Genomic DNA, 16049 nt, shown 5'->3' with positions numbered 1-16049 from the left:
TGGACTTAAAATAGTACTCAAAAGAAACTGAAAATAAGAAGAAATTACACTTGTTCATTACAGGTCCAGCCTAAAATGAAGGGGTTAATGCATTTTGTTGCTATTGGATTGACCACCATCAGAACTGTGGTTGAACCTGCCTCGGAGCCGTCACAACGAATGAACGTGCCTGAAGCACTGTCGACGGCGGAGGGACATCCCGAGACCTGGAACAACTTTGTTCTTCAGAATAAGACAGTCCGAACCAACAAAGGGTAAAGAGAGGACTTAAGCTTCTACTTATACAGGAATGGATAGGTTAATGTGCGCAGGAAAAACGCTGGGTATACCAGAGGGAGCGGGAGTACAATTTTCATGCAACAAAGTTCTAGAGGTAACACTGTTGGTAATCCCAAAGGGAAAAATCATTAGTCAATTTGTGGGTCCATTTACTGAGCGACCATCGGGGAGCGACGGTCGAGGTAAAATTATGGTCCACTGAGACCACACCTATGTGCATATTGACTGGGGTAGTGACTCATATTGGAGATATATTGATTGGAGAGGATATAGCAGGCATTTTAGAAAGATTGGCTGGATCATCATCAATTGTCAGTACTTATGAAAATTGCTCAATGTCCATTCTGCCCCTTAACAGCCAGTCCTTTTTACAATACGCCCTTGTGGGACAAACATATTACATAGCCACAGCGGCTATGAACCATAACAAAGGATGGAAACAATGCCCTCTGGAAGGACACAATGTGGCCATTAACAATGTGACTTTAGACCTGGTTATCAGTGGACAAGTTCTGCCTAAGCCAATAATGAGAATGGTAATTAATGAAAACATCACAGTCCCCGTACCGATAGAGACCAAGATCTGCAGAAATATGTTCCCGCCGAACTACCACCTATTCCGCACCTGACTGCAGATTGGATGCAAATAGTGGAGGAAGCCAATGAGATAATTCATCAATGGACTAAACATACTAAAATAATTAGGACTCATGCTGATAAAGCAAAGGAACTGCTAGGGGATCCCAGGTTCTGGGATAAGTTTTGGAATTGGGGATCTAATGTTCAAATACATCCATGGGTCAGGATTTTATCACATGCTGCTGTAGTTGTGATCATATGTGCTTTGATATTTGTCATATTCAACATATGTCAGTTTAGAAGGTGGAAAATTGAAATTTTGCACCAATTGAATATTAGTGCTACAATGAAACAGAAGAAACTATTATCAAAATAAGGACATTGTGTGAAGTATATTTGATATACACTTCTGTTTTATATTTTTATATAACCATTTGATATTGCGGATGTAACATGCCCATTGGGGGACAATAACAACCTCAGGAGTGGTACACAGAAAGGGAGAATAATGATCCTAAGATAAGTATCTTTGGATCAAAACGGAGGAGAGGTTGGCCAGGGGCTGCAGCCGAACTGCTGATACAGGCAAAAGCAACTTTTAACCTGAAGTAACCTGTGTTCAGTCACTGGCCTGAGCTGGCTGGAACAAGCTGAGTTTCATGAAGAACAAAGGGAATGTGATAAGATACAAGTCCTTATTTAGAAAAGGAGTAATGAGGTAATGCTACCTAAGTCTTTGGGACAGAGCTAATGAGAAGATGCCACAGACTAGGCAAGCAAGCCTAAACCAACGGGAGAGAGACAGCACAGCTTGAAGAGATAAAATTCAGTATAAGAGTGGAGAATCTCGGGTGTGGTGCCAGCGAAGACTCCGGAGAACAACCATCGCGGAAGTGGAAGAACCTACGTCAGCAGCGTAGAGACACAAGAGAGAGAGAATGGAACGCCTGGCCAGTGTCAGCTCTTCCTTTCAGGTATTAGCTTTTATATTCTGTGACCATTCAGGGAGTGTCAGAGAAACCTAATGGGTGTGCGTTTAGATCCTAGTTTTAGATATAAAACTGTATAACCTGCTGTGAACTGCATGTCTATATTTAACAAGACGTATAAGCTATTTGTAGATGATTTAACTACGTGAATAAAGCGAATTTAGAGTTGAGAGAATTGACTCTTCTCCCCTTTGTACTAAGCCAACAACTATTACCGGTGACCTCCGGCAACACTACTTATGTTCTCACGTTCTTAAAATAATCCATCTGTACAATTATGTTACTGTCTGGATGTCTAAAGTGTCTTCTACTCTAAATGATTAAATCACCTTCTATTTCAATAGTGTTGCATGTCAAAGAGTACAACTCATTTAGGGAAATATTATCTAGTGTCAACTAAAAAATGAAGTTTTAACAACCTATAAATGGGCAATTGTTAAATAAGGTTGCCATTTTTCATAAAATGCAAAAACTGGGTAATGAAAAATATTCACAAATTATGTTAAACTTACTTGTTGTGGTTGTTCTGTTACTCTCTGCAGCTCTGATTTTACTTTGTTGTTGGGGTGATCTGTAACTTTAGTTACGGGTTGCTTGAAAATGGAAGCAGTCTGTCTTATTGGCAGTGTTGTGTTCAAATCTAATTTGCCCTGCACAAAGAAAAAGCAAAATTAATGTTAAAAATCGCATTGTACTTTACTCTTTAGACAACATAAATTTCTTGTGCAGGATTCCACAGTCGCCTCAAACAGAGTGGGCAATGGTCTGCATTTAGGCACCAGTAATGCAACTAACATGTCGATGAGATACAGGAGGAGGAATTCAGCTCTCGCGTCTGACCTTTTTTCCTTCAAAGAAGCCAATCAGTTCTGTTGGCAGCCTCTCAAGATGGAGTCGGCAAACATTACGCACCCATTGTACTCAAGAAAAATCATTGCAAACCACAACAATGTCATAACAAATAGGAATGTTCCAATGGCAATACACTAGTCAAACTCCTTCTCCTTGCAGGAGTTGCATTTCCAACAAGAAATTTTAAGAAAGGCTGCAGAAAGGCTGTAAGACCCCTGAGAAAAGCACCAACATGGGGAAACTATTAGAAGCAATTCTGAGGGCAGAATTAAGCTATGTTTGGAGAGGCAGGGATTAATCAAAGATAGTCAGCATGGTTTTGTTAAGGAGAGGCTATGTCTAACCAATTTGATTGAATTTTTCAAAGAGGTGACCAGGTGTGTAGATGAGGGCAATGCATTTGACATAAGTCTACTTGGACTTCAGCAAGGCTTTTGATAAGGTCCCGCATGGGAGGCTGATCACGAAGCTAAGAGCCCATGGGATCCAAAGCAATTTGGCAAATTGGATCCAGAATTGGCTGAGTGGCAGGGAGCAGAGGGTAATGGTCGAGGGGTATTTTTGTGACTGGATGCCTGTGTCCAGTGGGGTTCCACAGGGATCAGTGTTGGGTCCCTTGCTGTTTGTGGTATATATAAACAATTTAGACTTGAATGTACGGGGGTTGATCAGTAAGTTCACGGATGACACGAAAATTGGTGGGGTGGTAAATAGTGAGCCTTAGATTACAGGAGGATATAGACAGGCTGGTCAGATGGGCTGATCAGTGGCAAATGGAATTTAATTCGTTTAAGTGTGAGGTGATGCACTTGGGCAGGACAAACAAGGCACAGGAATACACCATGAATGGTAGGACCCTGGGAAGTACCAAGGATCAGAGGGACCTTGGTGTGCATGTCCACCATTCCCTTAAGGTAGCAGGAGAGGCAGATAAGGTAATTAAGAAGGCTTATGAGATACTTGCCTTTATTAGCCAAGGCATAGAATATAAGAGCAGGGAAGTTATGTTGGAACTGTATAAAACGCTGGTTAGGCCGCAGCCAGAGTGTTGCGAGCAGTTCTGGAATCTGCATTATAGAAAGGATGTGATTGCACTAGAGAGAGTGCAGAGGAGATTTACCAGGATGTTTCCTGGGCTGGAGAGTTTTAGTTATGAGGAGAGATTGGATAGACTGGGATTATTTTCCCTGGAGCAGAGGAAATTGAGGAGGGACATGATTGAGGTATATAAAATTATGAGGGGCATAGATTGGGTAGACAGGAAGGAACTTTTCCCCTTGGTGGAGGGATCAATAACCAGGGGGCATAGATTTAAGGTAAGGGGCAGGAGGGTTAAAGGGGATGTGAGGAAGAATTTTTTCAGCCAGAGGGTGGTGGGAATCTGGAACTCACTGCCTGAAAGGGTGGTAGAGGCAGAAACCCTTATAACATTTAAGAAGTATTTGGATATGCACTTGCAATGCCATTGCATACAAGGCTATAGGCCTAGTGATGGAAAATAGGATTAGAATAGTTTGACCGGTGCAGACTCGATGGACTGAAGGGTCTTTTTCTGTGCTGTAGATCTCTATGACTAAGACATTAAGTTATTAATCTATTAGCCCGCAACACCAAAACCCCTGTAACTTTACAAGAATTATGGCTAGTATACAAATTTACATTTCAAAAAATACACATGGAAATCATCCCCATATACAAGGGCACTTAAAGTCAAAGAGACAATAGCATAAGCTTTTCCTTTTAGATTTCCTAAATTAAAATATATACCTTTATATATAGTATGACATTGCTTGTGAACACATGCTCTTCTCTATTTCCCACTCTACAATTCACACACTCCATAATAGTGATATGAAAGTGACACTGAAATTTCCCTTTCAGTAGTAAAGGGTGTTCAGAGGACTAGATGTTAAACCCAAGTGTAAAACATTTCAGTGCTGCAAGGCAGCTTGGCAAGAAATAAACTGTAAAAGGCACAAATGGGCTTGAAATAAAGGATGCATATAAATTAGTCAATGTTCTGAATTTTATTTACATAGAAATTAGCCCACTCAGTCCAACCAGTTCATGATGAATTTTATCTTCCACACTATAGTCCTCAATACTATTCTCCCACCCTGCTCCCATACCATCTACAGTATTTCCCACACTCCTTCTGTCAAATCACTTACTTTATCTATTCTTAAAAGCTGATATGGCCTCTGCTTTATTTAATAGCATCAAAAGACTTTTTTTAAAATGCTTCCGCCATCCATCTCAAATCTCATTTAATTTCATGTTTATATTCCCCCATTCTAGATCCTCAATCACTGAGCCGACCATTCTCTCTCTTCTGTTCAAGGTCTGCATTATTTTAAACATCTCTATCAAAACATCCCATGTTCTCATGAAATAACCCAAAGTTTTCAATTTCCTTCATCTGTATTTCCTCATCCTAGTGAAACTATGCAAGCTCTATTGCTTGAACATTTTTCCAACAGTGTAAAACTCAAAACTGCACCCAATACTCCAAGTGTTTTCATTTGGAAGTTTTCTATAGATTCGTCATAATCTCTCAATCTTTACTTTCTATACCACATATTATCTACCACTCAATATCTTATGAATTTGAACACCCAAAATATCTGCCCTCTACATCACTAAACCTCCACCATTCATATGTACCTTTTTTCATTAAAATATAGCACCTCACACTTACTGACACTGAATTCTGTTACGCCTTTTGATCATTACATTACCTTAACAATATCAATTTGCAGCTTGGACCTCAAGACTAATTTATTATACCTCCTTTTTACTATATAGTCTGCAGATTTGGATCCTACTTCTTCAACCTCTATATCCAAATCATTGATGCACACAGTGGACAGAAGCAGTTTCACAACAAAATACTATGCCACACTGGTACCTATTTCTAATCACTGCCTTCACCTCCTACTTGGTTTGCTCCCTTCTAATCGGTAATTTATGTAATTTGCTTTCTTGTCCTGAATTCCATATTTAGTAATTTGGTAGAACAGAACTTGAGAGTGTTGCTGAAAAAACAAAATACTTTTTTTTGGGTCAAAGCTTTTTGCCTTGCACACAACAGGGAAATTCGCAAGAAAATACCAATGCCAGGGTAAACTACACATTTATACTGTATGCAGAGAGAGTGCTGATTGGTTTGTAAGTGGACTCTAATTGGTTGAGGCATTGCCATGGATAATGCACCAGTTGATAGTGACTGACAGATAACTGCCAAGCATAGTTTGAAACTTAAACCACGCAGCTTGACTCCAATTGGTCAAGACAGTGCCCTAGGAATAAACCAGTGAATGGCTGTCACTTATTTTGCTTAACTGAAACAGGCGCAACGTGTCTACATGTTCTTTCTGTCTGCAAAGAACAGAGCCCTGTGTATTAACACAAGTAGCTTCCAGTACACGTAAATGCGCCACCAATACGAGCCCGACTGACAATCTTAAATTGGTTGCCAGCATAATTCTTAGCATACTGAGGATGATTTAGCAAATGTTGTCCAATCACGGAATCACATCTAATGTTGGACACTGTGTTTTGAGTTTTGCAAGCATAGGCTGGTTGGGTATGGTCTGTTGCGAGCAGAAGGGATGTGCTGTTTGATATGATTCGCCAGTCTTTGAGACATACAGCCTACATAACTCGCATCACACTGGCACTGAAATTCATATACCACATTACTCATTTGTGTGATAAGCAGAACGTCTTTCTAGCTTGACAAAAGCATCCTGTCAGTGGCAAATACAATTTGTGTTGCTGTTGCATAGTAGCAGTGTGACACAGCTAGCTTCATCTGTTGCTCAAACTTGTGAGATACACTGCCCTTTCAGTGTAATCTGAGGTCGAATGGGCACTTTTCAGGGCCGAAAGTGATGGCCTTGGGCCCGTTTGAGTTTGCACGAGATGCAGCATGAAATGATCTGGGTAGCCATTATCCCCAGGACTGTCTTTGACATGCCCTATTTCAGCATCAAGCTTGCATGGTGAGCAATTGGAACAGGCCCTATTCACATGTTGCTGATAAAGCCAATCTTATAGCATGTGGAAATCTAAGAATCCCAAGGTGTATTGACCAGTGAAGGTAAGCTTGCGGTAGACCATGGCAGAGAACCCCCGGCAGATTTCTCGACTAGTACGTCAAGAAAAGGCAGTTCATTTGACTGCTCAATTTCAAAGATGAACTTGAGCACAGGATGGAGCCCATTAAGCCATGCCAGGAAATTATTACATGCAGCTGTGGATTTAAATATAGTTCCAAATGCTATAAGATTGGCCTTATCGGCAATCTTGTAAACAAGGCCTGTAACATTTGCTCATGCAAGCTTGATACTAAAATAGGGCGTGTCAAAAGCATCCTGAGGGATAATGAGGGATAGGTAGCCCCTGATCGGATCATTTCATGCTATATGTTGCGCGAACTCATGAACGGGCCCCAGGCCATAACTTTCTGATAAGTGCCCAGTCTACCTCAGATTAACCTGCATATTAACATGCAAGGCCCTGTTATTTGCAGACAGAAAGCACATTTGAGTTAAATAAAATAAGTGACAGCCATGCACTGGTTTATTCCCCAGGGCACTGTCTTTACCAGAGTCAAGCTGCGTGGTTTAAATTTCAAACCAAGCTTGGCAGTTATCTGTCAGTCAGCATCAACTGGTGCATTCTCCATGGCAACAGTTCTACTAATCAGAGTCCACTTGCCAACCAATCAACACTCTTTTGTCATACAGTATAAATATATTGTTTCCCCTGACATTGATATTTTCTTGCGAATTGTCCTGATGAATGCAAGACGAAAAGCTTCGACAAAAAAGTCTCTTTTTTCAGCAATACTCGAATTCCACATACTTCATTCAAAAGTCTATGTGGTACTTTGATAAAAGTGTTCCAAAATTTCACATATAAACTAGATTTACATTTTTATTATGTGTTCTCTATCTGCTTTAATTTTAATTGAACTACGCTGCTGCCCCCTTCCTCATTTCTTCCAATTTCAACTCTAACCAAAATCTCATTTTAGAAGTACAGTTTCCACCTCACTTAGTGGTGTTCTCTCTGCTTCAATTCTAAGCATTCGCAAGTGAACTCATGAGCAACATGCTGTCTGCAAGCAAAGATAACCTAAGTAAAATCAATGACTTACATAAATGAGATGGAAGACCCAGTCAAGCTAAACACAAATGAACCTGAGAACAGATGGTATTTATCCCACAGTGCTGCCAAAAACTAGGGCGATTTACAAGGCAATGATCATGGAATTCCTTGGAACTGCCTGCAACTAATTTTGGTCATAGCCTCAGGAATCCTGAACTGAAATTTGCTTTTTGAATACTTATAACCTACAATTCTAATAACTACTTTTCATTAAAAAGTCAAAAAATCTCAAATGTCGACTGTGTTATAGGCAGGAGGAGGATTAATTTAAACAGCTCCGACTTCCTCTTTTATAAGTTATGGCATGTTTACCCCAACCCTTTAGTTGGAGTGATCCAATCCTCTATTAATAACCCCACAGAAAAGGTAAAATATGAGGGTTGGTTTATTATACACACACACACAGAACACGGGAAAGGGGTTTCACAACATCCGCCCCTTTTGCATTCTTACAAGAAAACAGGGATAAGGGAAAGAAAGGAGTACAGGGCAGGACCACGATAAGAATAGGAGTTATGGTTTCATGTGAGTCCAGAATCAAAAGTCCAACGGCGTGGTCCTTCAGAGTTTAGCAGGCTGAAACTGTTGCAGGGTGATCCATCTTTCCCAGAAGCGAGGACTTTCATGATGGGAGAAGGAACATAGAGATGAATTAATCTTGAAGGCACAGATACAAAAGCTCGAGTGCTCCTTAGTTCAGAGTGTAGAAGACGGCCAGGCAATTTATCTGGACAGGGCTCTTTTTGCTGCTGTTAGATGGTAAAACTGTAGACTGCCTTGGTTCAGTCACACACAGCAATGTTACAAGTTCTAGCAACTTGGAGGGGAGGTTATGTGACATACCTCTCGCTTCTTTTCCTGGGTGTTGGACAAAGGATGTATTTTCCCAGGTCTGGAATCTTGAGGTGTTTAATAGAGGAGTCAAGGTCCCTATTGTCCTTTGCAGACATAACGTTGCTGTTGGCCGGAGCTCTGCCTTAGAAATGTAAAAGGATTCTTTGGAATCTGATTGTCAGTAGTTAAAGAGGGCACTAGCTTCTCTTTAAATATAACAAGGTCCTTGCTGGTTTCTGAAGATTAGAAATTCCTCTAGTATGAATCATGGCTAGTCAAGATAAAGCCTTTTCCATTTTTAAAATAAAAATAACAACTTTATAAAGTAGCCTCGTTGACAGAGATACATATATATTTACTTCCTGTCTTCTGGCAGGGACTACAGGGACATAATTTCGAACAGTTAAAAAGTAAATTTAAGATTAGCATTCGAAATATTTTCTTAACCCAAAGAGTGATCGATGCATTGGTTAGGCCTACAAGAAGCAAAGTGACAGTGAAAACTCTGGAACCTTTTAAGAACAATTATTTGTTAAAATAGAAAGTTTACAGGATCTTTCTAGGTAGATGAACGAAAATGAGCCAAATGGCCTTCATAATCCATAACTATCTGGGAAACTGAAATCACAAAAAAGCACAAACAATCCAATAACAGAATTCCTTAGAACTATCTGGAGCTCAATTTAGCAAGGGGTAAGCATTACCTAGAGATTTGTTAACTAAACTCTTATCTAAACATGTATACACATCATTCTTCAAATTCAAAAGCTAACTCTTGGGTTATGAGTTGCAGAGTTAGGACAGATTAAGTCAATTAAAAACAAACAGCAGTTAAAAAAATTACCAGTATTGCTCAGATCTAAATAACAGTTAGCATAATTGATAAAGTATGTTAAATTTTAGTTATGACAATGCACACTGCTCTTATCAAAGCTGTTCAATTCAAATTCTGATAATACAAATCATTGCCCCATACCCCCAGGTAGATATGTTACATATATTGCTTAAACAAATTAATAAATATTTCAACGTGTTACTTCATATCAATAGTAGACTGTAACCAGATAGTTTTTATACTTCTGCATGAAAATTTATAGCCTATTTCCTGTCATATTATGTGTACTAATGTGTGCAAACATTATTTAAACCTGTAGAGGGAGGTCTTGGTTTCAAAAAACCTGGAAGATAATTTATTGTCTTGTAGGGCTAATGTTAATTAACATGGTAGGAGAGAGAGAGACAGAAACAGAAAGTATGAGAGATATGAACATGAATGCCAAGGTTTGTGTTATCTACAGAATACAGTACAAATTTAAGCCACGTAATTACAACTTTACCAGCCTCCTCCCAGTCAAAAGAAAAGCAGCTTATCCAAAACCATTCTAGACCTCATCATAACCTTGATCCAAATATGGCCAAAAGAACCATACAGAAGAGATAAGAATAGATGTCTTTGTCAGTATTTGATATTATGGCACCAAGGATCCATAGCAAATTTGAGGTCAATGAAATTAAATAGAAAAAGCCTCCAGTGGCTTGAGCCATGCCTGATCATTTTGTTTGCACTGGAGTGCTGCTTTGGGCTGCATTTCAGTGCTTCAGTTGGGTTTGGTGGATGAGAGAGTCTTAAGGGTTAATATAATGTAAGAGTTAATCTCTATCTACAGGCTAGTCTTTTTTTAATTAAGCAATTAACTAAAAGTTGCTCTTTGGGTTGGGAGGAGGTGAGTTTCAGTCCAGCTTTAAAACAGGCTCATTCAGGCTCTGCTTGCAGCTGGTTAATTAGTTAACTGGCTTAAACTGGTTTTCAGAAGTTACATTCAGACAGCATAAAAGTAAACCATCTACAGGACTGCTTTTGTCTGCATGGAGACCTGCTTTGGGTTGCATTTGAGTGCTTCAGTTGGAGTTTGGTTAGTGAGGGAGTTCAGTGAAGAGGGAAGGAGGCGATCCTTTCATTTTCTACATTTCCTCAGACAGAAAAAAGAGCAGAGGCCTTGGTAACTAGGAATTGGTGAATATTTCTACTGTCCTTAACATTCTTTAAGCTAGGGAGGTCATTTTGAAGTTGTATAGAACTTAGTGAGGCCACAGCTAGAGTACCACATTATAGGAAAGAGGTGATTGCACTGGAGGGGGTGCAGAGCAGATTCACCAGGATGTTGCCTGGGATGAAACATTTAAATTATGAAGAGAGGTTGGATAGACTTGGGTTGTTTTCGTTGCAGCAGAGAAGACTGAGGGGCGACCTGATCGAGGTGTACAAGATTATGAGGGGCATTACAGGATGGATAGGGAGCAGCTGTTCCCCTTAGTTGAAGGGTCAGTCACAAGAGGACACAAGGGGCAGGAGGTTTAGGGGGATGAGGGGAAAACTTTTTTATCCAGAGGGTGGTGACAGTCTGGAATGCGCTGCCTGGGAGGGTGGTGGAGGCTGGTTGCCTCATATCCTTTAAAAAGTACCTGGAAGAGCGCTTGGCACGTCATAACATTCAAGGCTATGGGCCAAGTGCTAGTAAATGGGTTTAGGTAGGTAGGTCAGGTGGTTCTCACGTGTTGGTGTAGACTAGATGGGCCGAAGGGCCTCTTCTGCTCTGTGATTCTAGACAAAATAAAAGGATTAATTTAAGGCTAAGTAATGATAGAGCAGCTCGGTCACTTGGAACGCTCCTCCTGAGCGATGTGGGAAGTCAGGGACATTTTCAGTTCCATGGTGACCACGTATGCAGGAAGCATTTAGGATCTAGAGCAGTGATTGGAGTCACTGTGGAGCATCCGCTTGAATGAGATCTTCATGGTTAGCATGTACAGTGAGGTGGTCACACCGCAGGTAAAGAGTGCACAGGCAAAAAGGGAATGGGTGACTGCCAGACAGGCTAAAGGTACTAGGCACGTGGTGCAACCCTGGGTCCATCTTCCTCTCTAACAGATTTTCTGTTCTGGATACTGCTGGGGGAGATGGCTTCTCAGGAGAATTCAGCGAGAGCCAAGTCTGTGGCAAGAATGGCTCAGCTGCACAGGGGTGGGGGAAGAAAAAAAGAGTGGGAGAGCAATAGTAATAGGGGATTCTATTGTAACGGGAACCGTTGGATGTTTCTGCAGCTGCAGACGTAACACCTCAATATGTTGCCTCCCTGGTGCCAGGGTCAATGATGTCACTGAGCAGTGGCAGGACTTTCTGAAGGGGGAGGGTGAACAGTTAGAGGTCATGGCCCATATCAGTACCAATGACATAGGTAAAAAGAGGGATTAGGTCCTGCAACCAAATTAGCAATAATGTGGCAGATGAATCCCTGTTGTGTGTACAAGATGGTTTTTTTCAACCAGTATGGAGGAACCAACTCGGAAACGGGCTATCCTAGGTTTATTTTTGTGCAATGACAAGGAGTGAATTAATAACTTTGTTGTGCAGAGCCCTTTAGGAAACAGTGACCATAACATGATAGAATTTTTCCTTAGGTTGGAAAGTGAAAGTGTCCAATCCAAAACCAGGGTCCTAAAGCTTAACAAAGGAAACTATGAAGGCATGAGTTGGCTAAGATAGATTGTGGAACTTCATTAAAAGGTATGACAGTGATTAGACAATGGTTAATATTTAAGGAATGGATGTATGCATTGCATACATATATTCCTTTCTGGCACAAAAACGCAACAGGAAAATGCTAATAAAAGAAATTAAGGGTAATATTAGATCCAAAGAGGAGTCATATGAGGTTGCTAGAAAAAGTAGCAAGCCTGAGGATTGGGAGCAGCTTAGAATTCAGCAAAGGAGGGACAAGGGATTAATTAAGAGGGAAAAACAGAGTATGAAGGTAAACTTGCAAGGGACATAAAAGCGAACTGTAAAAGCTTCCATAAGTAAGTTTAAAAAAAATAGTGAAGACAAATAGTCTTACAGTTTGAAATGGGAGAATTTGTAATAGAGAACAAGGAAATGGCAGAGCAATTAAACAACTACTTAGTTCTGTCTTTACGGAGGAAGACACAAATGATTTCCCAGAAATACAAGAGAACCAAAGGACTAATGAGGAGGAGGAGAAGGAAATTATTATTATTAAAAAAGCACTGGAGAAATTAATGGGGCTGAAAGCTGATAAATCCCCATGGCCTGATAACCTACATCCCAGGGTACTAAAGGAGATGGCCATGGAAATAGTGCATGCGTTGGTTGTCACCTTCCAAAATTCTGTAGATTCTGGAACAGTCCCAGCAGATTGGAGGGTGGAAAATTTAACCCCACTATTTAAAAAAGGGAGGGAGGGGAAAAAAAATTCATCAGTGGTAGGGAAAATGCTAGAGTCTATTATAATGCATGTGATAACAAAACACTTAAAACATATCAATGGGATTAGACAAAGTCAACATGGATTTATGGAAGGACAATTATATTTGACAAACTTACTGGAGTTTTTTGAGGATGTAACTAGCAGGATAGTAAAGGGAGAACCAGTGGATGTGTTGAATTTGGATTTTCAGAGAGCTTTTGATAAAGTCCACAGAAGCGGTTAGTGTGTAGAATTAAAGCATATGGCATTGGGGGTATTATTTTGGCATGGATTGAAAATTAGTTAGCAGACAGGAAACAGAGTAGGAATAAATGAATCTTATTCGGTATGGCAGGTCGTGACTAGTGGGGTACTGCAGGGATCAATGCTTGGGCCCCAGCTATTCACAATATGTATCACTGATTTGGATGAGGGAACCAAATGTAATATTTCCAAGTTTATTGACAACAGAAAACTAGGTGGGAATGTGAGTGATGCGGAGGGTGTTAAGAGGCTTCAAGGCAATTTAGACAAGTTGAGTGAGTGAGCAAATACATGGCAGATGCAGTATAACGTAGTTAAGTGTGAAGTTATCACTTTGGTAGGAAAAACAGAATGAGAGAGTATTATTTAAATAGTGATAGATTGGGAAATGTTGCTGTACAAAGGGACCTGAGTGTCCTTGTCCACCAATCACTGAAAGCAAGCATGCAGGTGCAGCAAGTAGTTAAGGCGGAAAATGGTATGCTAGCCTTCATTGCAATAGGACTTGAGTAAAGGAGCAAGGATGTCTTACTGGAGCTGAACAGGGCCTTGTGAGACCACACCTGGAATATTGTGTGCAGTTTTGATCTCCTTTCCCAAGAAACAATATACTTGCCATAGGGGGAGTGCAGCGAAGGTTCACCAGACTGATTCCTGGGATGGCAGGATTATGGTATGAGGAGAGACTGGACCGACTGGGCCTGTATTCACTGGAGTTTATAAGGATGAGAGGGATCTCATTGGAATGTATAAAATTCTGACAGGGATGTACAGACTGGATGCAGGGATGATGTATTCCCTGTGTGGGGGCAGGGAGTGTAGAACAAGGGGTCACAGTCTCAGGATACCAGGTAGGCCAGTTAGGATCGAGGTGAGCAGAAACTTCTTCACTGAGACAGTGGTGAACCTATGGAATTTTCTACCACAGAATGCTGTAGAAGCCAAGTCATTGAATATATGTAAGAAGGCATCAATGGGCATGGGGAAAGAGCAGCAGTATGGCGTTGAGATGGGGATCAGCCATGACCATGTTGAATGGTGGACCAGGCTCGAAGGGCAGAATTACCTACTCCTGCTTCTGTTTTACATGGTCATGATTGTCAAAGGTCAAAGTAGCCCATGAACATCACTTCTAGGGCTCTTTAGGGCAACATCAGAAGTGGGGTCATTTGCTGATGATTCTACGCAGTGCCGTTTTACAACTCCCCAATAATGGCAAAGTCCATGTCAGCCTATAAACTGTATCAAGACAACATTTACTATCTTGCAACTACTAACTCCAAAATACCAAGCTTCCCCCAGACCTTCAACATCACCATCACTAATTCCCATACTATCAATATCCTGGGAATCACCAGCGACCAGAAGCATATCAATACAGAAATCCGACCAGGTATCTCATTACAAGGACACAGCAGAGACAGGATACATGTGTGGCTTTTCCTGACAATGCAGCTCCATTGATCAAGATTTAAATCAGGAACATGATGGATTCCCTTAGAAATATGCAAGATAAATGAAATAACTGAGAGGCAAACATGTGTCAATTACGTGGGAACTGCTAGATGAAAAATGGACCATGGTCCATTCAATTTACCTTCTACCATCCTGGTAGTCAAATGATACAATGAGTTGTTAGTGAATCAGTGCAATCAATTATTATTCATTCATGGGATTTGGACTTCACTGGTAAGGCCATCATCTATTACCCATCCCTAATTGCCCTTGAATATAACAGAGTGACTTGTTAGGCCATTTCAGAGGGCAATTAAAGAGTCAGCCACATTGTTCTGGGTCTAGTCTAGTTATTAGACGACACATTATGGACACACCAAGTGGCTGGCACATTGAAAGTGTCCTGCCATAGGTTCATCCATTACATTGAAGGCAGCTGTCAGTAGTATAACTAGTGAAAAAAACATTGGGGCATTACCTGGCGGTTACATGTGAGAGCATTTCTTCATATATCCATTATTCAGTGCCTATCATGACTGGGATACAAAGGAAAAAACAGCAGCTACTAAACCTTTCTTTACATCTCCAATGATAGAATCAATATTCTATGGAACCGGGAGATAAAAGACCACGAGAAGGAGTGAGAGGGGAGATAAAAGAGCATGAGATAAATGAGCTAGCTGCTGCTGGTGATGGGTCTCAGTGGACTGATCAGATTTTCAAGCGTGACATCATAGGGAACTTCGGAAGCAGCGAGTATTTTACTTGTTTTGCTCGTTTATCTTTTAAATATTGGTACAATTTATTGGTAACCGTAAGGTTTTCTTAAAGGTTTTTGCAATAGCAGTAGTAAAGCTTATTGGGAGTAACAGGATTTATTAATTAAAATGAATAAAAATTTAAATATAAACAACTAAAACTTGAAACTAATTAAAATAATTAAAATAAATACCTAAAACACATACCTGTGTATTTAATAGATGTATAACTTTTATTTATAAAAGTACTAGCTTTTAATAAGCACAGTAAATTGTAGCATACGTAGGAATTATTCTAAGTTAATTAAGTAAATCATTAAATTAAATTAACTAAACAACAAAAAAATCATGACAGAAAAGGTGTTATGTTGCAGCTTTGGAATGTGGGATCTTCTGGACACCAAGGCAATCCAGCACAAACACATCTACAGAAAGTGTAAGTAGCGAGAGCAGTTCTGGATTAAGATTATTGATCTGGAAGCCGAACTGTGAAAGCTGCACAACATAAAGGGAGGGGGAGAAATACCTGGGCATTTTGTTCACCTCTGAGAATAGAGTCATCTGTTTTGGACAGCAGTGTGGGACAGGAAGATGTGACT

The 16049-nt window shown here is 40.4% G+C and overlaps 1 protein-coding gene across 1 annotated transcript in view; it reads right to left on the bottom strand.

Annotated features, from left to right (window-relative positions):
* Nucleotides 1–16049, bottom strand: part of LOC121279130 (methyl-CpG-binding domain protein 2-like) — a 157118-nt gene that overhangs the window by 98295 nt on the left and 42774 nt on the right. The window contains exon 3 of the mRNA XM_041190125.1: nt 2360–2497. Within this exon, the coding sequence (XP_041046059.1) occupies nt 2360–2497 (138 nt within the window). The remainder of the gene's footprint in view (nt 1–2359; nt 2498–16049) is intronic.

The sequence above is a fragment of the Carcharodon carcharias genome, chromosome 1 (assembly GCF_017639515.1).
Source record: "Carcharodon carcharias isolate sCarCar2 chromosome 1, sCarCar2.pri, whole genome shotgun sequence".
Classification (NCBI taxonomy): Eukaryota; Metazoa; Chordata; class Chondrichthyes; order Lamniformes; family Lamnidae; genus Carcharodon; species Carcharodon carcharias.
This window is presented reverse-complemented; position numbering and strand designations above follow the sequence as displayed.